Raw genomic sequence first — 27465 nt, 5'->3', positions numbered from 1 at the left:
AAACAGGTTGAACCTCTGTAATCCGGGTGGAGGGAACCACAGGAAATAAGTAGGGGGAAGGCAAATTCCTGCCAGGTCCTCTCCCTACAGGGCTCTCCTTGCCTTCAGTCGCTGCTCTTGCAGCTCCCATTGATCAGTAATGAAGAACTGTGGCCAGTGGAGGCTGCAGGGTTCGGGCCTGTGGATCCATGGGAGCTGCACCTGGAGCCTCTGCAGGTTCCAAACAACCTCACTGGTTCCAAACGAGAGAATTTTCTGGACCATGGGAGGTCAATATTGTCTAGCATCACTTCCACTGATAAATGTCCTCTAACAGTACAGTAAGGGATAAATTAGGGTAAATAAGAGCTAAATAACAGAACACTGAGAGCTAGGATAGATGGCTGTAAACAAACTTTATGGGACCTCAGGAAACTTGGCCACACCCATGAAAAGTGGACATCCAGCTAACTAAAATTGTGCTGGATGACATTTCTCAATGAGAGAATTTTGGATTAGAGAGGTTCAACCTGTAGTTAATGTTGTCCCATTATAGGATTCTGTTTTCAGTTTCTTAATCTTTAGGCCATGGCCTCAAAATTCCCTGCTTTCTAGCAAGGACTTGAAAGTTGGCGCACAGATCACCCTGGAGTCAACCATGTGCCTTTTGCCTTCCCTGTGAATATTTGCCCATCTTTGATCAAGTAATGAGCCTCTAAAAATCAGTTTGTACAAGTTCAGTAGAAATGTATTTGGGAACTAAATTCTGATTTCATCTGCATTAGGTATGCTGTGTAAGGCTGAGTGGGACTTACCTTGCTGTTCATTCCTATAGCAAAGGGCTGCTGGCATGAGGTACAGGAACTGAGCAGGAGGATTACTTGCTTTCACTACCCAACCTCTTCCCCACGGTTACCCAGGCAATGAGGAGAAGGATGCTGCCTGCCTAGAATGCAGAGGATTGGGAATAGGGGTGTTGAGAAGCGGGGAGAAAGCATTTGGGGGACTTAAATGACAAGCCAGGGAGTGAGAAGTACTGGAAGAAAAGCAAGCCTGGGGCAGGGAACAGGACAGAACAGTGAGTCAGTCTGTCTTTGTCTGTCTCTCTCAAAACCTGAAATAGAACCCAGGATTCCTGGGTCTTGGTGTTCCTCTGTCAGCAAGTAACTGTGGAACTGTCCCATTCCGACGTACAGTCCAGAACAATGAGCAGTTCTTTCTGCCTGTCCTGCAATCTTAGGATATGTCTAGACTACAGGCTTTTGTTGACAGAAGTTTTGTCAACAGATACTGTTGACAAAGCTTCTGTCAACAAAGAGAGTCTAGACTACACCCAGTTCTGTCGACAAAGCAAGCCGCTCTGTCAACATGAGAGTGTAGACACAAAGGACAGCATAGATGCAATAACGCCTTCTGTCGACAGAACTCTGTCAACAAAAGGCATTATTCCTTGTAGAATGAGGTTTAGAGCCGTTGACAAAACTGCTGAGTTCTGTCGACATGTTGACAGAACTCAGCGGCAGTGTAGACGCAGGTATAGTTTTATTGACGACAAGTCCACTTTTATCAACAAAACCCTGTAGTCTAGACACACCCTTAGGTGCCTTACAGTGTTTTGCTGTTGTAGATTCCATCACAACCGGGGCTACTCAGAAACATCCCACCACTGTGCAGGCCACACACTGAGTGTAGGGGGCTGGTAAAGTTCAATCGACCCGCTGCTCAGCAGGAGCCTCAAGCAGCTCCCTCCCTCTGCAAACTGCCCAGAGCAGCTAGCTGAGGGGGCTGTGAGCTCAGCAGGGCAGAGGTTTCATGTGCTATCGTAGCCCTCAGCACAATCTCGTAGCTCCTGTTGGCCAGAAACCAGGCAATAGGAGTTGCCTGGGCAGTGTTTGCAGGTCAAGCAACATGCAAAGGTCTCCCCACCCCTCTGGGGCTCATGCCACTCAGAGAGGCACATGGCCCCTGCAGCTGGCCACTCTGAGCAGCATGCAGGAGTGTAGAAGGTAGGGAGGCAACTTAAGGGTCCCACTGGACTGCTGGTCGGGAGACTCCTAGATAAGCACCTCCCAGCCACAGTCTGCCTCTGACACCTGGGCCATTCACTCTCCACAACTCTCTGCCCTCCCTCTTGCACCCCTACCCCATGTAACCCAAACTCTGCATCCCCACTTCCTAATCCCTTCCCCAGGTCACAACCCAAACCCCTTCAGCCTCTCGTGCACCCGTGCCCCAGGTCATAAGCTCCTCTTCCACCCATACACTTTCCCAGACCCTAAACTTCCTCCTCCACCCCAGTCCTCTACCCAGAGTTCCATTAATATCATGGAAGAGTGCAGCCTTTGACCACTTCCCAAATTCTTGGAGTGTGCCCTATCAAAAATTATTGCCCACCTTTTGTGTAGGAACAGCCTTGGCCCAGCAGTTCTGACCCCAGCAGCTAGTTAGCAACAAGCTCCTAGCGATGTAAAATCCCATTTAATCAGTGAACTGGTTAAACATGTTTAATTTCCAGCCCCAGGAGGGCTGCCAGTTGACTGGTTACCTATTCACATCCCTACAGGATTCTAGAAGCCTTGGTTACTATTTGCAGGTGACCCCAACATGCTCCTCTTCCCAAGTTTTCTCCAAAAATCTGTGTTCTGCATTGTACAGCCCTCTTTTCAGATATTACATGTCTGTTTCCTTTGTTGAGGGCTCAATAGTCAACAGTTTACTACTTATAACTGGAGTTACCAGACTGCTCAGCTGAAACATGACATTGGATTTGTTTAGATGGTAACTAAACAAACTTTTTTATTTTTCAAGAGATTTCAAGTGAGTACAAATATGAGGTATCAAAGTCAGAAATAATTACAAGAGAAATAGAGATAAAATGCTTTTTGTGAGCTAAAACTTAAAGGTAGACTTGGTTTACAGTAAAATCCTTGCTACATGTTCCCAGTAACATGGCTGACCAAGTTCTCAGATCAGGATCTCCCCCAGAGTCCAGGGGTTGGTTCCTTTGTCTCCTTAGGTGAGAGCAAAGGAAGCTTTGGAGCAGTGATCGCCAACCTTTTTACTCCCAAGATCACTTTTTAAATCTCCAAACAGGCGAAGATCTATCACCCCGCCCCTTCCTTGAACCCCCACCCTCTCTAGTCTCCTCCTGTCCATCACTTGCTATCCCCAGCGCTTACTTACACACTCTGATAAACAGTTTATTTTTAAATTATGCGATTTATAAAATTAAAATTACGTGTTTATAGTTATGAAATAAATGGTCTGTTTTTTATTCATGCTATTTAAATCTAAAATGAAGCATTTATAATTATACATTTTGTGGGGACAGAGTTCTGTGGCAGGGGGCAGGGAAGAGGGAACAGGGTGCTGGGAGGGCAGAGGATGGGGTTCTGCAGCAGGGGACAAGGTGCCAGGAATAGGGTGACAGGAATAAGGACAGAGTTCTGTAGCTGGGAACAGGGGAGTGGGGACAGTTCGGGGAGTGGGGACAGAATTCTGTGGCTGGGGACAGGGGAGTGGGGACAGAGTTCTGTTGCTGGGGACGGGAGTGGGGACAGAGTTCTGTGGCTGGGGAGTGGGGTGCCAGTGGAGGCAGAGAGTCCCCTGTATCTGCCTCCTCCCAGGATTCCCTCCCCATCCCCCAAGAGGGAAACAAGCGCGTGCCTGCTCCGGGGCCGATGGCCGACACCCCCCACCCCCACCCCCACTCCCTGGTGCAGGGAAACCCTGCGCGCGCCTGCCCCAGGGCCGACCGCCCCACGCGCGTGCGCGCGCCTCCCCTGGAGCTGACTTACCCCTCCTGTACAGTGCAGAGAGCCGATGCTCCCTCCCGCAGTACACCCAGCAGAGCAGCTAGTGCTACTTCTGGAAGTGGCGCTAAGCTGCGGGACTTCTGTCCATCCCCGGGAAGCCTACACTACCTCCATTTTCACTTGAGGTAGGTAGTGGGGCTTCTCGGGGATGGGAGGGACAGGATGCCTCATGATCGACCGATCGAGGCCTCGCGATCGACCAGTCGATTGCGATTAACCTGTTGGTGACCACGGCCTTGGAGTGTTTTTGTCCTTCAGTTTTGTAATCGAGCCACCATTTTTAATTAGATTCTTTCAAGGATTACCCATTAAAGCAAAGTTTGAGCACTAAAGAAGGCAACATGGAGTCTGAAGATGGCTGCATGCTCTTCTTCCCAAGTATACCTGGGTCCTGCCACTTCCCCCTCTAGTTGGCTCATGGGATGTTTACTACTTGAATGTGTATTTACTTGAATTTGCATGTCTTTGTTTAGGATAGAACTGTGTACCAAGTTTTGACGGGTCAGGGCTGCGTGGTTTTGAACATGTGCTAACACTTCATCATGCAGAAGGAGTTTATAACTTTATGTGCATAATATTGAGCAGCAAGCTGTTAGTTTCCAAATAATGACTGACAAGGCATATTTTGTATCAAGATTATGATGATAGTATGTAAGGCAGACTTTGCCTAGCAAGGAGAAGGAAGCTGCTCTGCGTGCTACCGTTCCTCGCCCCTCCGTCTCCTCCACCCCTGCTGGGGGGACAGTCGTATAGGGAAGCTCTTGCAGGCTCCACCTCCATCACTCCCACTGGCCGGAAATTGTGGCTAATGAGTGCACCCGCTTTCTCCCCTCCCCCCCCCATGGGAGCTGCGCCAGGAAAGTGCTCCAATCCCCTGGCCCCTCCCACTCAGACAACTTAAAGCCAAGTTGTGTGTGGCTTCCCACCAATGGTTCTCTGCCTGTGGTGTAGGGCGCGAATACAGAGATACTTTTGTTCACAGGAATCCAATAGTAAAACATGCCTAGCCTACATTCCTACATAGAGGACAGCAACATACTACTACTATGTGCTGTTGAGCAAAGTGAGAAGCTGAGTTCTGTGTTGTGGATCAGCAGGGTTAGTACCTTTTTAGTTGACTCATGTAAAAATCAGTATGTTTCCACAAGACAGAATTTGGTGGGTGGGGGTTGGTTTACTTTTTAAAAACCTAGGAAATAACATCCATAAAAACTACATTAAAACGTTATGGTTGTAAAGTCAAGCACTCAGAACTTAGTAAATACTGGAATTAAGAACTGCCTGTACAACTTTAATTTGTCACCCTTGTGTGGGCATTATGATAGTCTTTAATTACACGATCACATACTGTCTTTTCCTTAGGTTTCCTGCCCTATTCTGTGCATGGGATGGACAATACTCATGGAGTTAATCAGTGTCGCATTAAGAGGCTGTTGTCTATAGGACCGTTGTCTTGATTCTTGTAGTTTAAGAGGGACAGCTGAGTTAGTCTGTAACACGAAAAACTTAAACAACAAATGGTCTGGTAGCACTTTATAGACTAACAAAACATGTAGATGGTATCATGAGCTTTCGTGGGCACAGCCCATTTCTTCAGATGACCGGAGTGTTGGAAGTCCAGAACCAAGAATAAAGGAGGGAGAGGGGAGAGGAAAAAAATTGGCGGGGGGAGGAGGACATTGGGTAGATACATTTCAAAGGGTTAGCTGAGCCAGCCTGTAACAGGAAAAACTTAAAAAACAATAAATAGTCTATTAGCATCTAAAAGACTAAATCGTTAAGAGACTGATAAGAACCATTAGTTTGCACTAGGAAAGGAAGAGTACTAACACCAGATTCTACAGCGACATCAAGAACCATTGGCACCTTTGTCCGTTGGTTGGTTGATAATGTGCAAGCCAACCAATTTAGCAATTTAAACCATTAGCATGAGAGTTAAACTTGAGAATGAAGTGGAGTTCCAATACTTCCCTGTGTATTTAAAACTAATAAAAGAAAGTAGTTCTTCACACAGCGCATAGCCAACCTGTGGAACTCCTTACCAGAGGAGGCTGTGAAGGCTAGGACTATAACAGAATTTAAAGAGAAGCTAGATAATTTCATGGAGGTTAGGTCCATAAAAGGCTATTAGCCAGGGGGTAGAAATGGTGTCCCTGGCCTCTGTTTGTCAGAGGCTGGAGAAGGATGGCAGGAGACAAATTGCTTGATCGTTGTCCACCCCTTCTGGGGCACCTGGTGCTGGCCACTGTTGGCAGACAGGCTACTGGGCTAGATGGACCTTTGGTCTGACCCAGTACGGCCGTTCTTATGTTATGTTCTCATGGCTTGTGGAATTGGTCTGAAACAAAACAGCAACTTAGAGATCCCTTAATGAGTATCTAGGGAGGTTAAACTGTTCCTCAACAGGTTTTTGTGTTGCCTTTTCAGATATCTGATTCGTGTCCATTATTTTTTTCCCATAGGGACTGTCCAGTTGTCCAGTATATATCGCAGTGGGGCTTTGATGGCATAGATCACATTACTGGATGTGCAGTTAAATGAGCCTCTGATTTGGTGGCTGATGTGGTTGGATCCAGTGATGAAATTGCTTGTATAGATGTGTGGGCAGAGTTGGCATCACGGTTGATTGCAGAGGTTGGTTCTTGGATGCTTATGATGTAGCTGTGTAGTGTGGTTACTGGAAAGGATTTTCAGATTAGGGGGTTGTCTGACGTGAGAATAGGCCTTTTTCCCCTAAGGCCTTTGAGAGTGAGGGATCATTTTCCAAGATAGGTTATAGATTGTGGATAATGTGTTGGAGGGGTTTAAGTTGTGGACTGTAGATAATGACAAGTGGAATTCTGTGTTTTCTCTTTTGGGTCTGTCTTGAAGCAGTTCATGTCTGGGTATTTTTCTGGCTCTGTCAATCTGTGTTTTCACTTTTCCTGGTGGGTATTTCAGTTTTAGGAATGCTCTGTATCAGTGTTTCACAGTTTCATTTGGCCACGGAACCCTTTTAAACTTGAAATAATTTTGTGGAACCCCTAATAACAGTCTTAGATATGGAGCTGAAAAAGTAGACCACAAATAAGTAAGGATAATAAACAAATGCTAAACAAGGTCATGAGATCTACGATTAGTTTAATTGCACATAATTAAAAACAAAAATAACATTTAATGTGTACAAAAATATTATTTTTTAAATCATAAAATGTTGTTATAATAGAATTTTCTCACAGAACCCTTATGTTCGCTTCGAAGAACCCCTAGGTTCCGCAGAGCACCATTTGGGAAACACTGCTCTGTATAGATCCTGTAGGTGTTTGTCTCTGTCTGTGGGATTAGAGCAAATCCAGTTGTATTTTAGGGCTTGGCTGTATACAGTAGATTGAGAAATGTATCTGCGATGAAAGCTACAGGCATTTATTTTTTGTTATGGACATCCAACACTCCGGTTATCTGAAGAAGTGGGCTGTGCCCACGAAAGCTCATGCTACCATCTATGTGTTTTGTTAGTCTTTAAAGTGCTACCAGACTATTTGTCATTTAAGTCACTCCTTGTAGACATTGGAAGGTGTATAGTGAATGGAGGGGGACAGGGGGATTACAGGGAGAAAAAGGAAGATCTTATGGCTTAGGCAGTTAGTTGAATGCTGTCTTAAAGACTTGGATTCTGTCCCTATCTCTGTCTGAGTTCCTGTGTGAGACTGGGCAAGTCACTTAAACTTTTCATAGGTGGCCACTGATTGTGTTTTCCTCATTTTCTGGATGCCTGATTTGAAACCCTGGGATCTGATTTTCAGAATTTTGAATACTCACAGTTGCAACTGAAGTCAGTGGGCATGTATTTGAAAGTATAAACAGCTAAATACTCTGAAAAAATCAGATCCTAATCACTTTTCAAACTTGGCATCCAAAATTAGTGAATACTCTTGATCTGTTGTGACGATCGATGCTTTAGTGCAGGGGTGACCAATCAGTCAGAGATGAAGAGCCAAAATAGCTGTAGATAGATTGTGAAGAGCCATGTATTATATTTCTATATATAGACAGAATACACAAAATGTAGTGATAAAAATAACATTACAGGACATTTCAGACACAAACCAATAAAAATGTCTCTAGTCACTTAAATTCACAGCCAGTCCATAGATCTTCAGAGAACTTGACAAGGAACAAAAACATCAAATTAAAAAAAAATCCTTTACAAATACAGTAATATTCTCACACTTAAAAAAAAAAAAAAAAAAAAAGCATCTCCATCGTGTATTTTAAATTCAACACTACTGCCCTATTGCATCCTGTGAGTTTTTTAAAATTAAACTGAACTAAGATGTAAACTAGCACAATCTGAAGTGCCTGTTTCAGTCCATCTTGTTGATCTCTGGTATGGTTTCCTCGTTTATTTATTTATTTAATTATGAAGATTTTGGCTTTTTTACAGTTCTAAAAATTCAGGTCTGTCCCAGACTGCAAATATGACAGGTTCAAAAACGATAAGGGGAGAGACTCGCATCTCAGAATAATTGCTTCAGCCTGGCAAACAATAGCCTTTGGCTGTGTCTACACTGATGCAATCTTGCACAAAAGCAGCCGCTCTTGAGCAAAATCTTGCTGCCTGTCTACAGTGGCCGTGTGTTCTTGCGCAAGGAAACTGACGTTCTGATGTATAAAATCAGGGCTTCTTGCGCAAGAACTCTGACGCTCCCACTCAGGAATAAGCCCTCTTGCACAAAAGCTCTTCCAGAAGAGGCCAGTAGAGACAGGCAACATGAATTTCTTGCACAAGAAAGCCCTATGGTTAAAGTGGCCATCAGAGCTTTCTTGCACAAGAGAGCGTCTACACTGGCATGGATGCTCTTGCATAAAAGCACATGCCAGTGTAGACGCTCTCTTCTGGGGAGAGGTATTGCAGAAGAACTCTTCTGCAAAAGAGTTTTTGTGTGAGAACGTGCCAGTGAAGACGTAGCCCCCGCATTTTCTTTAAAGAAACAAAGTGTAAACGAGGTACATGCTGATTCTTTTTTTGCCCTGGAATTTAAATACGACATCTGTGTTGGCTGCCTTTTTCTGCGTCCATGAAGACTTTGAGTTTAAGGTGCTTCAGCCTCCTCTCCCCCAGAACCAGGCACTCCCAGCCCCCTGGCTCTAACCCAATGCACCCACTCCTCCCCCAGAGCCAGGCACTCCCAGCTTCTCTCCACTCCCTCCTCCCCCATCTCACCTCCCCGCTCTAACCCAATGCCTGGAGCCTCTGCCACCGCCGTACACTTCTCCCTTCAGGTGCTGGGGCGCATGTGCAGAGCTACCAAGAGCCGCATTTCTTTAAGTGAAGAGCCACATGGTTGGCCACCCCTGCATTAGTGTTTGTGAAGTACTCAGACTAGAGATGATATTCATATAAAAGCCATGAAGTTAATTCTGTATTCAGAAAAGAACTTGAATGAGGAGCAGCAAATACGTACAACATGAAATATAGAGTAGCTTCTCATTAAGTGAGCACAATCAGTCCTGTGTACTGAATAAGGCAGGGACTTATGGATATGCAAAAGCAGGGAATATATGACCATGTAATTAAAGACTGTTTTATAATGCACAGCTAATCTTAATTCTAACACTTGCCTTTTTTTCATAGATCCAAAGGCCAGAAGGGACCATTGTGATCATCTAGTCTGACTTCCTGCATAATACAGGCCATAGAACTTCCCCCAAAATAGTTTCCAGAGCATATATTTTAGGAAAACATCCATGCTTGATTTTAAAATTGCCAGTGATGAGTGGGGATTCCACCATGACTTTTGGTAAATTGTTCCAGTAGTTAATTATCTTCACTGACAAATTTGCTCCTTACTTTCCTTGGGCACCTGACTTTTATCTCAATTTTCTTAATGTATTTCCTATATGAAAGCTAGAGGCATGTAGGTGAGAATAATGGTCAGTAGCTATATACCTCTAGCTTTCATCCAGGACACGTTACTCGATCCATTGCTTGCAGCCAGGCCCCAGGCTATAACTGCATTTGCTTCAGTTCCACAGAGACAAACACCTACAGGCTCTCTATCAGGTATTCCTAAAAACTTAAATTCTCACCCAGGGAAGTGAAAAAACACACTGACAGAGCCAGACGAGTACCCAGGCATCAGCTTTTTCAAGATACACCCAACAAACAAAATAACTGAACATCAATGGTCATCACCTTCAGCCCCCAACTTGAACCCCACCAGCACATCGTTAACAATCTACAGCCTATCCTGGAAAATGATCCCTCTCTCTCACAGGCCATGGGGGAAAAGGCCAATCCTCACCTACAGACAACCCCCTAACTTGAAACAAATTCTTTCCAGCTATTTCATGTCACACCACCCTTACACTAAACCCCGGTGCCAATCTACACAAGTGACATCACAGGATCTAATCACATAAGTCACCACATCAGAGATTCATACAACTGTACATCCACTAATATTATTTATGCCATCAAGTGCCAACAATGCCCCTCTGCCATGGATACTGACCAAACTGAACAGTCTCTATGACAAAGAATTAATGGACGTGAATCAGATACTCAAAATAGTAGCACACAGAAACCTGAGAACATTTCAACTTGCCCGGGTAGTCATAATGGATTTAAAGGTGGCTATTCTCTTACAACGCAATTTCAGGAGTCAACTAGAGCAGTATTTCCCAATTGTGAACCGCAAGGTTCCGTGAAGCAAAAGTAAGGGTTCCGTGAGGAGCTGGCACTCCTCCGCCTCCTCTTAGAGACAGAGCTTTTTTGCGTTGGGGCTTTTTTCCCTTGACAAATTGTGCTGGGGGCCTTTTTTTAAGGAAACCCTAGAGGTTCCATGGCCAAATAAAATTGGGAAACACTGAACTAGAGAGAGAATCTGCTGAACTAGCCTTCGTATGCAAATTAGATACTATCTCGCATGGCCTGAATAAAGATATGAACTGGATGGGCTATTATATTCAACACCCAAATGACATCAAAGGCTAATTATCAGGCACTTAAAGCCTACTCTTTTAGCCTCATTTAACACAGACACTTTAATTGACAGATTTTTTTCCCTTTCTTTCTCCTCTCCCTCTCCCTTTTTTTCTGTTTTATATTTCAAACTCTGTGCCACTTGCTCCATATTTGTCAACTGAAGAAGTGGGTTGTGCCCACTAAAGCTTATGATACTATTTATATATTTTTATTAGTCTTTAAGGTGCTACAGGACCATTGTTGGTTTTTTTTAGTTACAGAGTAACATGGCTACCCCTCTGAGATTTTTAAATGTTTAGTTATCTGTTCAATATAATTGTCAGTCATCACTCAAATGAAAAATCTGTTCCCTTTAAGCCATTACTACTTCTGCCACTTGTTTCTCGTCCTTCCCCATCTCTGTTCATAGAATCATAGAACTGGAAGAGACCTCAGAAGGTCATCAAGTCCAGCCCCTTGCTCTACGCAGGACTAATTCCAACTAAATCAACCCGGCCAGGGCTTTGTCAAGCCGAGACTTAAACACCTCTAGGGATGGAGACTCCACTACTTCCCTAGGTAACCCTTCCACTGCTTCACCACCCTCCTAGTGAAATAGTTTGTCCTAATATCCAACCTGGACCTCTCCCACCACAACTTGAGACCATTGTTCCTTGTTCTGCCGTCTGTCACTACTGAGAACAGCCTCTCTCCATCCTCTTTGGATCCTCCCTTCAGGAAGTTGAAGGCTGCTATCAAATGCCCCCTCACTCTTCGCTTCTGCAGACTAAACAGACCCAAGTCCCTCAGCCTCTCCTCATAAGTCATATGCTTCAGCCCCCTAATCATTTTGGTTGCCCTCCACTGGACCCTCTACAATGTGTCCACATCCTTTTTGTAGGGGGGGGGGCCCAGAACTGGACACACTACTCCAGATGTGGCCTCACCAAAGCCGAATAAAGGGGAATAATGACATCTCTGGATTTGCTGGCAATGCTCCTCTTAATGCAATCTAATATGCCATTAACCTTCTTGGCTACAAGGGCACACTGTTGACTCATATCCAGCTTCTCATGCACTGTAACCCCCAGGTCCTGTTCTGCAGAACTACTACTTAGCTCCTCTTAATGCAACCTAATATGCCATTAGCCTTCTTGGCTACAAGGGCACACTGTTGACTCATTTCCAGCTTCTCATCCACTGTAACCCCCAGGTCCTTTTCTGCAGAACTACTACTTAACTGGTTGGACCCCAGCTTGTAACTATGCTTGGGATTCTTCTGTCGCAAGTGCAGGACTCTACACTTGTCCTTGTTGAACCTCATCAGATTTCTTGTGGCCCAATCCTCCAATTTGTGTAAGTCACTCTGGACCCTATTTCTTCCCTTAAGTGTATCTACCTCTCCCCCCAGCTTAGTGTCATCTGCAAACTTGCTGAGGGTGCAATCCATCCCCTCATCCAGATCATTAATAAAGATATTGAACAAAACCGGTCCTAGAACTGAACCTTGGGGACTCCACTAGAAACCGACCGCCATCCTGACATTGAGCCATTGATCACTACCCGCTGGGCCCGGCCTTCTAGCCATCTTTCTAGCCATCTTGCTGTCCATTTATCCAATCCACATTCCCCTAACTTGCTGGCAAGAATATTGTGGGAGACCGTATCAAAAGCCTTGCTAAAGTCAAGGTATATAACATCCACTGACTTTCCCATGTCCACCAAGCTAGTTACCTCATCATAGAAGCTAATCAGATTGGTCAGGCACGACTTGCCCTTTGTGAATCCATGCTGACTATTCCTAATCACTTTCCTCTCATTCAAGTGCCTCAAAATGGATTCCTTAAGAATCCCTTCCATGATTTTTCCAGGAACTGAGGTAAGACTGACCAGCCTATAGGTCCCTGGATCGTCCTTCTTCCCTTTTTTGAAGATGGGCACTACATTTGCCTTTTTCCAGTCATCCAGGATTTCTCCCGATCTCCACGACTTTTCAAAGATAATAGCCAAAGACTCCTCAATGACATTTGCCAACTCCCTCAGTACTCTCAGATGCATTAAGTCTGGACCCATGGATTTGTGTACGTTTAGCTTTTCTAAATAGTTCCTATCCTGTTCTTTCCACCACGGACTGTCCATCTTCATCCCATCTTGCGTCATTTAGCACAGAAGTCTAGGAGCCGACCTTGTCCGTGAATACAGAGGCAAAGAAAGCATTGAGTACTTCAGCTTTTCCATGTCTTCTGAGGCTTTGTCTACAGTTGCAGACTGTCATTCACAGGTGCTTACTTCTAAAATTTGCTACCCTAAACCAATCTCCAAGCACTCATTTAATAATTAAAAATAAAATGTGACTCAAGTTTTCTGTCCCCTACAGTCTCATCAGGCCAAAACATATGTAATGCTTGAGCATTTTTCTGATACTTAATGATACATCTAATGGACTAGCAGAAATAAGTGGCTTGAGTTCTGCAGTCAAATGCTCTCTCTGAAAAAACACTCTGCCTCCACTTTCCCTCCCATTTCAGTTTGGGGCGGGCATTGGGGCACAAGCAAAGCACTCTGACAGATTACACATGCTGTAATAGTGCAGGAAAAGAGGTTATCTCTAAAACCACCCCTAGACTGGTTGAAAACCTGCCAGAAGCAGCAGCAAATGACTAATAGTTTCCAACAGTCGGTAGAGCTGCACAATAGGGAAAAAAAATCACATAAGACCAGCCATACTGAGTCAGATCAATGGTCGATCTAGCCCAGTATCCTGTCTCCTGACAGTGGCCAATACCACATGCCCCAGAGGGAGGGAACACAACAGGTAATCCTCACGTGATCCCTCCCCTGTCACCCAGACACTGGCAAATAATGCACTGAGCAGCTGAAAGGAAAAGCTAATCAAATGACTTGCAAATATTTGACTAGTGGTAGAAGCCAGGGAACATGCAATACAGTTTTTATTTATAGGGCAAAATGGCAAAGCGGATTCAAGGTTGCCAACGGTGGGAGCTATTCCATCGCAGCATCATTGCCAAAGAGCCTATCCACAAAGCATCTGGAACATAGGATTAAAATGTTTTTCGACATGCCTTCCTTGGAAAGTGCATATTGTCCAGTCTGAAGTTACAGTAGCAATAATCATAACAATCTTTAAAAGCAAATCTAAAATTCCTCAAGGAATCTAAATGTGTAATGCACACAACTCTGCTACTTTTCATTAGAGTAGTTAAACACTGAAGAATTAAATGTTTTTAACTCAATAACTTCACTGAAAATCCTGCCATTTCAATTACTTCTATAGGAAAAGGGCCTGCCCACATGAGATGTTAAGAGAACCGTTGCCAAGAAAGTCTGTGACCTAACCAGAATGTGGGTGGGGCTTAAAAGGAAAAAAATGTAAGCAGAAAGAGAGGAGGGGAGAGGACAAACCGTGGGCCAGAGCAGACAAACAACCGCATATAAAGGAATCCAATGCATCAGGGAAGGGCAGACAAATAAGCAGTGGAAAATTTTTAAAGTGCTGCTACACAAATGCTAGGAGTCTGACTAATAAGATGGGTGAACTAGAGTACCTCATATTTATTAAAGGAGGAGATTGACATAATAGGCATCACTGAAACCTGGTGGAATGAGGAAAATCTGTGGGATACAATCATACCGTGATATAAAATATATCTAAAGGATAGAGCAGGCCAAGTGGGTGGTGGGGTGGCACTGTATGTGAAAGATAATGTAGAATCAAATGAAATAAAAATATTAAATGAATCAACATGTTCCGTAGAATCTCTATGGATAGTAATTCCATGCTCCAATAATAAGAAATTAGCAGTAGGGATATATTACCGGCTACCTGACCAGGACAGCGACACTGACATTGAAATGCTGAGGGAGATTAGAGAGGCTACCAAAATAAAGAACTCCATAATAATGGGAGATTTTAATGATCCCCATATTGACTGGATACATGTCACCTCAGGAAGAGAACCAGAGATAAAATTTCTCAATGGCTTAAATGACTGCTTAGAGCAGCTGGTGCAGGAACCCACAAGGGGAGAGGCAATTTTCGATTTAGTCCTGAGTGGAGCACAGGATCAGGTCCAGGAGATAACCGTTACAGGACCGCTTGGGAATAGTGACCATAATATAATAACATTTAACATTCCTGTGGTGAGAAGAACACCTCAGCAGTCCAGCACCCTGGCATTTAATTTCAAAAAGGGGAATTACGCAAAAATGAGGAGGTTAGTTAAACAGAAATTAAAAGGCACAATGACTAGAGCCTAATCCCTGAAAGCTGCATGGAAATTTTTTAAAGACACCATAATAGAGGCCCAAATTAAAAAACATAGCAAGAGACCTAAAAAAGAGTCACCGTGGCTTAACCACCATGTAAAAGAAGCAGTAAGGGACAAAAAGGCATCTTTTAAGAAGTGGAAGTCCAGTCCTAGTGAGATAAATGGAAAGGAACATAAATACGGTCAAATCAAGTGTAAAAATGTAATAAAAGCAAAAAAAGATTTTGAGGAACAGCTAGCCAAAAACTCAAAAAGAAATAACAACGTTTTAAAGTACATTAGAAGCAGGAAGCCTGCTAAAAAAACCTGTGGGTCCCCTAGATGATCGAGATATAAAAGGAGCAATCGAGGACGATAAAGCCATTGGGGAGATTCCCAATTCTGCACTGTCCTTTGTGGGTGATTAATCTGAGGAACTGTCCCGAATTGAAGTGTCATTAGAGGAGGTTTGGAACAAATAGAAAAACTTAATGTTAACAAATCTCCGGGACTGGATGGCATTCATCCAAGGGGTCTAAAAGAACTCAAATGGGAAATTGCTGAACTAATATCTGTGGTTTGTAACCTATCCTTTAAATCGGCTTCCGTACCTAATGACTGGAAGGTAGCCAACGTGACACCAATATTTAAAAAGGGCTCTAGAGGCAATCCTGGCAATTACAGATGGGTAAGCCTCAGTACCGGGCAAATTAGTCAAAACAATAGTAAAGAATAAAATTGTGAGGCATGTAGAAGAACATAATTTGTTGGACAAAACTCTTTGAAGGAGTTAACAAACATGCAGACAAGGGGGATCCAGTAGATATAGTATACTTAGGTTTTCAGAAAGCCTTTGACAAGGTCCCTCTCCAAAGGCTCTTGTGTAAATTACATGGCCATGGGATAAGAGGGAGGGTCCTTTCTTGGATTGAGAACTGGTTAAAAGACAGGAAACAAAGGGTAGGAATAAATGGTAAATTTTCAGAATGGAGAGGGGTAACTAGAGGTGTACCCCAAGGGTCAGTCCTGGGACCAATCCTTTTCAACTTATTCATAAATGATCTGGAGAAAGGGGTAAGCAGTGAAGTGGTAAAGTTTGCGGATGATACCAAACTGTTTAGGATAGTCAAGACAGAAGCAGACTGTGAGGGACTCCAAAAAGATCTCACCAAACTGAGTGATTGGGCAACAAAATGGCAAATGAAATTTAATGTGGATAAGTGTAAAGTAATGCACATCGGGGAAAAATAACCCCAACTATACGTACAGTATGATGGGGGCTAATTTGGCTATGACAAATCAGGAAAGAAATCTTGGAGTTATCATGGATAGTTCTCTGAAAACTTCCACACAGTGTGCAGTGGCGGTCAAAAAGGCAAATAGGATGCTAGGAATTATTAAGAAAGGGATAGAAAATAAGACCCAGAATATCTTACTGCCTCTGTATAAAACTATGGTACGCCCACATCTTGAATACTGTGTACAGATGTGGTCTCCTCACCTCAAATAAGATATTTTGTCCTTGGAAAGGATTCAGAAAAGGGCAACAAAAATGATTAGGGGTTTGGAATGGGTCCCATATGAGGAGAGGTTAAAGCAACTGGGACTCTTCAGTTTAGAAAAGAGGAGACTGAGGAGGTATATGATAGAGGTATATAAAATCATGAGTGGTGTGGAAAGGGTGGATAAAGAAAAGTTATTTATTAGTTCCCATAATAGAAGAACTAGAGGACACCAAATGAAATTAATGGATAGCAGGTTTAAAACTAATAAAAGAAAGTTCTTCACACAGCGTGTAGTCAACCTGTGGAACTCCTTGCCAGAGGAGGCTGTGAAGGCTAGGACTATAACAGAGTTTAAAGAGAAGCTAGATAATTTCATGGAGGTTAGGTCCATAAAAGGCTATTAGCCAGGGGATAGAATTGGTGTCCCTGGCCTCTGTTTGTCAGAGGCTGGAGAAGGATGGCAGGAGACAAATCGCTTGATCATTGTCTTCAGTCCACCCTCTCTGGGGCACCTGGTGCTGGCCACAGTCAGCAGACAGGATATTGGGCTAGATGGACCTTTGGTCTGACCCAGTACGGCCGTTCTTATGTTCCCTGTCAGGCTGGGAATAGGATAGATGTTACCTTTATCTCTTTTTTTCGGGTTTCTCCAATTAACTTTTTTCCATTGAGCTTTCTCTAGTAGCAATTGTCATTTATAACCTGACTAAGCTAGTTCACTTTTGATTTTCCTCCTTTATGCTTCCTGTGTCTTCCCCAATCTAAGTATTCATTGATAGGTGTATGGAAGATACAACCAGAGCAAAGCAATCCTGTTATAGAGTCATTATTACGTTTTTCAGTTAACCCACTCAGTCTGCCAGAAGTTTGTCTAGCAATTGTTAGAGGTTATATATGTAGTGGCTTTGTCTTTAATGGATGGATTTAGATCACCAGCAAAAACAATATTCTCATGTTACTTGCTCGTAATTCTTGTCCCTGTCAGAAACACCAGCTCACAGCAGAACTTACCATGGATACTCATTAATGGATCTCCAAGTCACTGTTTTGTTTCAGACCAATTCCACAAGCCACATACACAGAGAAAGGATTGGAGCTTAACTTTATTCACAAATTTAATTCTTATGCTGATGGTTTGAATGTGATATTGGATGGCTTGCATATTATCAACCAACCAAACAATGAATGTGATAATGGTTCTTGATGTCTGTGTAGAATCTGGTGTCCGGTCATCTTCCTTTCCAAGTGCAAACTAATGGTTCTTATCAGCCTCTTGTAACTATTTAGTCTTTGAGATGCTACTAGACTAATTGTTGTTTCTTAAGCTTCAGGCAGTAGCCAAGTTAGGGTACGTCTACACTTGCTCCCTCGTTTGAGCTAGGGATGCAAATGTAGGTGATAGAAATTGCTAATGAAATGGGGATTTAAATATCCCCGCTTCATTAGCATGATTTCGCCGGTACGTTACTCCGCTCGACAGCTGATTTCGAACCAGGAAGTGCATGCCGGGACGCGTTAGTTTGAACCAAAAAATGAGGAGTAATGTTAGTTCGAACCAAGGGGTTAGGTTCGAACTAATGCATCCTGGCGCGCACTTCCTGGTTCAAATCAGCTGTTAAGCGGAGTAACACGCCGGCGAGATCATGCTAATGAAGTACGGGATATTTAAATCCCCGCTTCATTAGCAATTTTGGTCGCCTACATTTGCATCCCTAGCTCAAACTAGGGAGACTTGAAGATCTTTTAAACAGTGATTAGGAAGATTAAAGTGTTTCCCAACAGGCTTCTGTATGTTCCCTTTACGTATATCTGATTTGTGTCCATTGATTCTTTCCTGTAGAGACTGTCTAGTTTCTCATATATAATATAGCTAGCAGTGGGGCATTGCTGGCATTTGATGTCATAGATCAAATTACTGGATGTGCAGTCAAATGACCTTTTGATTTTGTAGCTTATGTTGTTGGCTCCAGTGATGAATTCGCTTGTATAGATATGTGGGCAGAGTTGTCACCGCAGTTGGTTGCAGGGCTGGGTTCCTGGATGCTTATGATGTGATTGTGTGGCATGGTTACCGGAAAGAACCTACCTCCCCTTCAATTTTTTTTCCTTCTTCTCCCCACCTCCTCCCTTATTTATTCTTGGATCTGGACTTCCAACACTTTGGTCATCTAAAGAAGTGGGTTGTGCCTATGAAAGCTCATACCACCATCTACATGTTTTGTTAGTCTTTAAATTGCTACTAGACTATTTGTTGTTTTTTAAGTTTTCCCTGATGCAGACTAACTCAGCTACCCCCTCTGAAGTTCATGATTCTCAAGAAAGTATAGGCACTGACTCTTTGGGTGGTCTGGGACTAGAGCACCCATGGGTTAAAAATAGTGGCCTGGCAGGCCTGATGGTCAGCTCTTCCCTTTCCCTCCCAGCACCTCCCACTTCCAGTGATCAGTTGATCATCCGCATGCAGGAGGCACTTGGGGAAACAGGGCGCTGAGCTAGAAAGGGGTGGTGGGAGTTGGGGAAGGAGAGGCGTGAGGGCAGAGCCTGGAGCAGAGCAAATGAGCACTTCTGTGGGAAAGCTCCCAATTGGGAATAACAAGCAATGCAAATTGATACTGAGGTGCATATATTGAACTGTGTGAGAGAAGTGTGTATAAGATCTTCCCACACCTAGTTTGGCTCTAACCCAGTCTTGATGTCACATTCGCAAATGGTTACATGCTTCAAATTCACAAACACGTTACTAAAAATATGTTGTAAGTAATTGGCATTTAGATAGTACTCTACAATCATTGAGTATCCCAAATGCTGTCAAGGTGTGGGTGGGTGGGAGTCCCATTGTAGTGCTGAGGCAATTCCCATTTCCCTGGCTGTGGGAAAAAAATGCTGATTTTTATTTAATGTGGTTCAGCTGCTACCTATAAGCTTAATTAGAATCAGGAAGTTTGTAATATGTTGCACCACATTATACTTGTAACAGCCAGCTTCCGGTTGTAGGCTGTCAGAGTGAATGTGAATTGTGACACCGAAAGCAGAGTTAGGGCTGGGGAGCTGTGAGGTTTGAAACTGCCTTGCTACTGCATTGTTTTTTCCGTTTGTTTAGGAGTGAAATGCTAACTTGTGGCAAACCATCTCCTAAAAGTAAAACCATAAAGGAAGTTTATTGTCTCTTTCTAAAGTCTAAACTTACCTCCTTTTTCTGTAACAGTAATGCTAACAAAAGTAGGTGCTGGCTAATCAGTTCCTTATCAGACAAATACCACTATCCCCACCCAATTTATCTATCTCTCTGGCCCTCAAATCTAATGAACTTTGAAGGGCAAATGCCCTCTGTTTCCCAGCTCACTTAGAGCATTGTTAAATCCACCGTTTTTTCACACTAGCAATATTGTCCATTAGCACCACACCTCTCAAGCTTTGATCTTACTCTTCTGTTTAACTGTATTAACTTTGTATTTTTCCATGTGCATTGAGTTTAGTTCATACTTGAAGGCAGCAGGTTTCAGGTAATCTCTGCTGTTTCAGACAAAAGTTGGGAGGTGGGGGACAGTATGGGCAAATTGCTATTTGAATTGCTCTTTTTTTATTATATAATTTAAAGTGCCTTGTTCATCTATGAATTGTAAAAATGGTACATTAAGCTTTTTAAGGGGCACCACTTGAAAACTAGTCAATTTCAATTTTCTTAAAATTGCTTTAAATATATCTGCCCCAATCCCTGTCATATTCGTGTCTTGAGCATTACATTCTTAAGACTTCTCCCCAGTAGCTTTTCTCCTTTCCATGTTGCATGGAAGACACCAAACAAAAGATTCTAACTGATTTCACAGAGGTTAACAAGGAAACTGATCAGACAAAAGTTCTATCAAATATAAAGTAACAAACTGGAAAAAATAGAATTACTTGCTTCTCAACTTCAGTCATGGGTGTTAATAAGAGAAGGGTGAAGGTGAAGAACTTTTTTAAATGGCTGCTTCCAAATTCCTTGTGTTCCTATTGACTTTAATAGGAATTGTTCAGGAAATGACTACATAAATGGGACCCTAAAATAATTAGCCTTTCTGCAGCCTCTTGGCAGATTTATTCCAAGAATGATTACCAGTGCACCCGTCCAGCTAGAACTGAGAAAACTTAACACTATTTTAACCCAAAGGAATGTTGCTACAAATGGAATTATTTTGAAATTACATACATTTAGCTTTGTGTTCACATTAGTTACCAGGATATTGTATGCCATAATTCCTGCTAGTTGGTTAGGTATTGACATTATTTCCAGTTACTGCTTTAAAACTTTATCATGACAATATGACAGACTTTTTTCATAGGTGTCATTAGTGATCCAAGAGAAGATTTTAAAATGATAAGAAAAGAAGTCTGAGATCTGCTAGATATTTTTTCTTCTTGTGCATACATATACCCTCATCCTCTTTTTTTTTTTTTTTTTTTTTTTTTTTTTCTCGTGGTAGAGATGCAGGTCACAAATGTCCAGTAGACAATGAAATTCTACTTGAAAACCAGCTATTCCCTGACAACTTTGCCAAACGGGAAATCCTTTCACTGAGTGTGAGATGTCCCAACAAGGGCTGCCTTCAGAAGATGGAGCTGAGACATCTAGAGGTAAAAATTATTTGAAAAACGGAACATTTCACATTTTGAAATTTAAAAAAAAAATCTTGCAAATGATTCAATGTAGTGATTGGGTTTCAAATCCACCGTTAGTTTGGTCAAGCACCAAGACGGGTTCTCTTGCTTGAATGGAAAGAAATAAGTGGCTGATCGTGGTTATCTTACCTGAGGCTGTATGTCACAGCTTGCATACAGCAAAAGAGAGTGCCTATCATGTTAAATTTCCTTTTGGACTGTCTTTGCCATTTACAATTTTAAGCAATTATGTTATATAAGTTAGCACTTTTTATGTCTAGTGTCCAAAATTCCATTTAATACCTGCTCAAACAATCTGAATAAACTTTTTTTTTAATAATCCTGGTAGCTGTGTCCAATTAAACAATGTGTTTAAACTTAAAAAAGTAACCATATGACAAATCTTCAAATCTTAGTATTTATATAGTGCTTTGAATTTATAGTTCTGTTCAAACTCTGATTCTGCTATGGAGCCCTCCCTTATGAACTGTGATTAAAATCATTGAGGCATTGGGTTGAAGGGCAAATCTTTTTGAAGGATTAGGGCGTAAAAGAATATTACAGGATTTGGAAGCCATTTTGCTTTATTGTGCTGGTACCTGGAGCACTTTTTGAGGTTTCTAATACTATGTTGTCTTGTTATCCTTATGCAGGAACATGAGCTAAATTGCGACTTCTCTTGTGTGGAATGCCTGCAATGTCAGGGCTCCTTCCAAAAGAACCAGCTGCAAAACCACATGATGCTGGAATGCCCTCGGCGGCAAGTCTCTTGTCCAAATTGTGCCACATCTATGAGTTATGAAGATCAAGAGGCATGTACTGAAACATTCAACAGTATTTTTCATCCACTCTAATATTTGTTCTCAATTGTTAGTGCAGTATTAATAGAGAACATTTACTTTCGTCAGAATAGTAAATTGACCTAGAAACCACTTTCTGGTGGGCATTAGGAGGTTGTGACCTCTGCTTTGTCCTCTTGTGGTTGGTGAAGACTAGCCTACCTACCCCCCCTTTTTGTTCCAAGCTGGGGTCCTGCTTGATTAAACCTTTCTTAGAGATCGTATGGTGCATGGAGACATGAAAGGGTTTTCATAACATGGGACCTTTTAATTTGGCCTTACAAAGAGAAAGCAGCATTAGCTGTCCACAGTGGATTTAAAAAAGAGTAGGGGAGGGAAGAGAATAACAGGATAGGACAAAACTACTGGTATGTGGTTCCCTCTAACAAGCCCCACAGAAGGGCTCAGAGCAGCTTCAGCACACTATCTCTGTCTGCCAGCCTCTGACAACTTTGTGTGTGGGAGCTGGCAGGGAGGGGGCACCTCTCACCTGGCCACAGCAACTCTGTTTTTGTGGGGAGGGGAATCTCTTCCTTGGCCATATCACTCAACCTGGAGCTTTCCCAGAGCTGTTGCTTCTGGGGGACAGGCACCCCTTCCCTGGCCTCCACCCAAAGCTGTGGTGGCCGTGGAGAGGCGCCTCTCACCTGGTCCCAAGCTGCAGCGGTGAGAGAGGGCTGGGAATAGTTCTCTCTCCCTGGAGCAGCCTACATCCTAGCCAACCCCAAAGTCTGCACACCCACTCCCCCCCAGCCAGAGCCCTCTGCCCCAGCTCTGAGTCCCTCCTTCACCCCAACCCCTCAGTGCCACCCCCGACACACACTATCCATGTATCGAATAACTAACCCCTCTATATTGATGAACATAACCTATGTCATTTCACAAATGGAAATACAAAATTAGAGGGAACATTGTGTGGTGGGCTTTGTATTCAGAGCAAGAAATATGTTACCTGCTGGAAACAAGGATGTGCTCCAATACCTTAGAACAAGAGAATAAGAACAAAACTTCTGGATTTTCTTCTTAACTCTGATTCTGACTCCTGGATGACCTTGAGCATCTAGTGTCAGTGTTTTGAGCTTTCATTTCATTATCTTCTATATACACCTAATCTATCTTAGGAGGATATTAGGCTTATCTGAAAAGAACTTGCAAATTTGCCATTGAAACTTTCCATTTTAATGTACATTATATTTGTGGCCGTTTTCACCTTTTTTTTTTTTTTTGGTCAAAATGTTAAAAAATTCAGGTAAGTTGAGAGACTCAAATATTCAGGCATCAAAAGGAGGTTACTTTCCTGTTTCCCAATTTGCAAGATAAAAAGCTCGAGTCTTAAATAAATGATCAAGAATTTTACATAAACATTGAGAACACAGGCTAATCAATGCTTCCTTCTCTTTTAATAATCATTTATTTGTTTCTAATAGTTTTCTTTTTCTTTCTCACCTTTTCAAAAATCAAAGCTTCATGACCAGAACTGCCCACTTGCAAATGTGTGCTGTGAATACTGCAATACAGTGCTTATTAGAGAGCAGGTAAGAATCTACTTCTTCATATGTCCATGTGTTGGGTTGGAGTACATCCTAAATAATAATATTATTTTATAAATAATAATATTTAACGCATCTAGCTGCAAATAATTTAAAATTTTATGGTAACTCATCTGATCCCTCACATGTCAAACTGTCCTGGGGTTCTTAATCTTTTTCTCTGATGCCCATTTGTCACAACAAGTGTTTCTTCATAAAAAAGCCTTGGTTGGCATTAAGGAGTAGGATGCAGGTCAGTTGCCTCGAGCTCCACTCTACCAGAGGCACTGCAAAACTAAGTTACTCGGGCTTTGACTTCAGCCCTCGTGGCGGGAGCTCGGGGCCCTGAACTGCAGTCCTTCACAGTGGGGCTCCAGCTTTCTGCCTTGGTCTCTAGCAAGTCTTAATGTCAGTCATGCTTGTCAGACCTCCTGAAACCTACTTGAAGACACTTGGTTGAGAACTACTGCTCTAAATGGTGTTCCAGTCTGAAGTTGCAGTTCTAGTGAAATTGAAACACATGGATTGTTGGTAGCAAACTACTGTGCAGGAAATCTTCTGGATAGGAGCCATGGAGTATATCGCAAAGTGCCTGGCTATGATGGTGATCTTGCATGGAGTCAAATAAGATTTCAACAACTGCATGTACTTGTGGCTGATCCTGGAAAGCGAATTTGTTCAAGGCTCTGATCAGTTCTAAAGTAAAATGTAAACATACTGTCTATAAAAATGTGCAATGAGGTAATTGCCTTTGGAGACATCTGTCACCGTCTAGGTCAACATAACTATAATCCTTTTTCAGGAGTCTTTTTACGGCATGTAATAGTTATTAAGGAATATTACACTGGGATGACTTACAGTGATGTCATTGCATTTACTTTCCAATTTACTAAATGGTCTTTAATACTTAGTGTCTATTCAAATGCAAATTGGTGGGGTGTGATTTCTCATGATGGCATTAAAATCTTGGAATTTATTGTATTTAAGGATAGCCACATGTTTAGACTGGATCATTGGTGTGTGCTTGGCACACGCTGTAGCTAACCTTTTCATCAAGTTCTCTGAATAGCGTCATTTCATTTCTAAAGCAAGAACACGTTGGTCTGAAGAGAAGAATGTAAATTATTCCTCTTAATGAAAAATTTATCGTAACTTTCATTTTGGTTTTAGATGCCTAATCATTATGATAATGACTGCCCGACTGTTCCAGTACCATGTACATACAGTGCCTTTGGATGTCCCGAAAAGGTAATTCTTTGTTTTAGGCACATCGTCAATACAAGGATCTCCTCAGTTTCTCTCATCTAGTCTCTCTCACTTTCTGGGCTTGATTTTTATAGAGCAACTTTCCAAAGCTGTCAGCATTGACCTGATTCAGCTCCTGTTGAAGGCAGTGAAAGCTTGATTGGACCAGTGCTTGCATCCTTTAGCAAAGTCCGCCCTAAATCTGTTTTATTTATTGGGTGGTTTTATTTTGCTGTTCTTACCTGGTGGTTCAAGAGTATATATTTAGCTTGAATACCAATTATGTTCTGTAACATTGCCTTATTTACGTAACTCTTATAGTTTAGAGAAAGGTAATATAGATTTGAAATATTCTCTATGATCCTCACTCATGATTTTGGTGAAATTGTGCTAATGGGAAAAGTTCCAAGTTTTCTAATTACAGTATTTCCTTTTAATATATTTCTCTCTAATGGGTAGCTCTCCTGGCCTTTCCTGAATACACTGTCATATTCAGAGCTCTGATGCCACTACCGCAATGTAGCCATTACTAATAGCTAACAGGATAATGGCAGTATTAAATTTATGCAAGGCATTGGAGGAATTGCTGCCTTTTTCATCATGATTTTAACAAATTGTTTTGCATTAATGCTATTTGTGTCTGTAGGCACCTGAACTGGTCATTTTTCTGAGTTGTCTGATCTTAAGGCTGGTCCAAAATAAGTCCTTTCTGTTGGACTTGACTTCGCTTTGTCAAATCACTAAGTTTGTGTTAGTTCTTGTTCCAGTTGATCTGTGTTAGCTAAAGCCTCTTCTATTATGTACTACAGTTTATCTTTGAAGCCTGCTACTTTGCAGCTTAGTTGCAGGAAATGTTTTTGCTGCTTGATGTGTTTCTGATGCCATGTCTTTTTAAATTTTAGATGCAGAGGAATGAATTGGCACATCATATGCAAGAGTTTACTCAGGTTCACATGAGAATGATGGCTCAGAGTCTCCGGAGTCTTAGTATTACTGCCACAACTCCCATGACCTTCCTCAGTGGTGTAGCCTTTGAGTCATCTCTCTTCTCGCATGTCCCACCTGCCCCATATGACTGCAACCCAGATGTTGAGAACTTCAAGGAAACCATTCAGCAGTTGGAAGGTCGCCTGGTAAGACAAGATCACCAAATCAGAGAGCTCATTGCTAAGATGGAGACTCAGAGCGTTCATGTCACAGACCTCAAACGCACTATCCAAAATCTAGAGGAAAAACTCACCGAAATGGAGGCGCAGCAATGTAATGGCATTTACATCTGGAGGATTGAGAACTTCAGCACACATCTGAAAGCCCAAGAAGAAGAGAAACCTGTTGTGATCCACAGCCCTGGCTTCTACACTGGGAAACCAGGCTACAAACTGTGTTTGCGCCTGCATATCCAGTTACCAAATTCTCAACGCTGTGCTAACTTTATATCCCTCTTTGTCCATACTATGCAAGGAAAATATGACAGTCATCTGCCTTGGCCATTTCAGGGGACCATACGACTTTCTATTTTGGATCAGTCAGAAGGACTTGAAAGACAGAATCATGAAGAAGTCATGGAAACCAAACCTGAGCTTCTGGCCTTCCAGAGACCAACAGCCCACCGCAACCCAAAAGGTTTTGGTTATGTGACATTCATGCACCTGCAAACTTTGAAGCAAAGAACCTATGTAAAAGATGACACTCTCCTGGTGCGCTGTGAGATTGTAACTCGCTTAGACTTGAACAGTGTACGGCGAGAGGGCTTTCAGCCTCGCAGTACTAATGGGGCTGTATAGTCTCTTGTGCCCTAACTAAGAGAGCCGTCCCCTGCTGTTCTTGCACAACAGAATGGAAGGACAAAGACTGAACAGAGGGGTTTCCCAGAGGGAAAAAGCTTCATAAGAGTGGTTACCTGGGTTGAACAATGCCGTTTTGCAGGTTATTACTGTTGATTACACTGAAATAGAATTTACCTCTTTTGATACACAGGCTTTCTCCTCTTGTGTGTGGGTCATGTTTTAAATACTACTTCTTGTTCTTTGCTCACATATTAAGCTAACCTAGGGAAGTATTGGTGTGGGTCATGTTTTAAATACTACTTCTTGTTCTTTGCTCACATATTAAGCTAACCTAGGGAAGTATTGGTGTATCATAAAAGGTGAAATTCTTCCATGAGAATTTATTGAAGCACCTCTCTTTCTACACTGTGGGAAATTGGGTCAAATTACACTTCTGGAAGCCTGTGCATTGAAGCTAAATGCCCCAGGTGTTCTAAATCTGAAAGTACTAGAAAGCCACCAAAAGGGGCAGAGTTCAGGGGATGAAGATGGGGGAAGCAGATGGAAACGAGGGATTTTATAGGGTCATGTGAGGGTAGTAAAGGGTAAAGCAGTAGGATTATCTAGGGCTCAGGCTAGCAGTGCTTAGCATAGGAGAGCTAAGAGCCAGGGGACAGGCAGGATGAGAGAGAGGGGGGCTGCTCCACATCACATCTCCCTACCAAGCAAGACCCAGAATCCCAAAGAAGTTGCTCCTGTTTGCTCCGGGGTTATGGCACCTCCAGCTTTCTGGCTCCAATTTCAGCAGGTGCTCTGAGACCATCCCCTTTTCTGCCCTTCCTTGAGGGCTATAGAGCAGTTGTCCTCAATGAGGGCTTTGTGTATGCCTGTCTGCTCCTCTGACCTGTGGGATTTTTTCTGTGCCTGCACACCTG

The 27465-nt window shown here is 42.7% G+C and overlaps 1 protein-coding gene across 2 annotated transcripts in view; it reads left to right on the top strand.

The window, feature by feature from the left end:
* Nucleotides 1-26743, top strand: part of TRAF6 (TNF receptor associated factor 6) — a 41224-nt gene extending 14481 nt beyond the window's left edge. For both annotated transcript variants that reach the window (XM_075927505.1, XM_006124469.4), the window contains exons 3-7: nucleotides 20977-21127; nucleotides 21805-21963; nucleotides 23454-23525; nucleotides 24690-24767; nucleotides 25667-26743. In XM_075927505.1, coding sequence (XP_075783620.1) covers nucleotides 20977-21127; nucleotides 21805-21963; nucleotides 23454-23525; nucleotides 24690-24767; nucleotides 25667-26548 — 1342 coding nt within the window. In that variant the 3' untranslated portion in view covers nucleotides 26549-26743. The remainder of the gene's footprint in view (nucleotides 1-20976; nucleotides 21128-21804; nucleotides 21964-23453; nucleotides 23526-24689; nucleotides 24768-25666) is intronic.
* Nucleotides 26744-27465: the final 722 nt, after the last annotated feature.

The sequence above is a fragment of the Pelodiscus sinensis genome, chromosome 4 (assembly GCF_049634645.1).
Source record: "Pelodiscus sinensis isolate JC-2024 chromosome 4, ASM4963464v1, whole genome shotgun sequence".
NCBI classification, from domain to species: domain Eukaryota; kingdom Metazoa; phylum Chordata; order Testudines; family Trionychidae; genus Pelodiscus; species Pelodiscus sinensis.
Note: the sequence above shows the minus strand (reverse complement) of the source record. Positions and strands in the feature narration are given on the sequence as shown.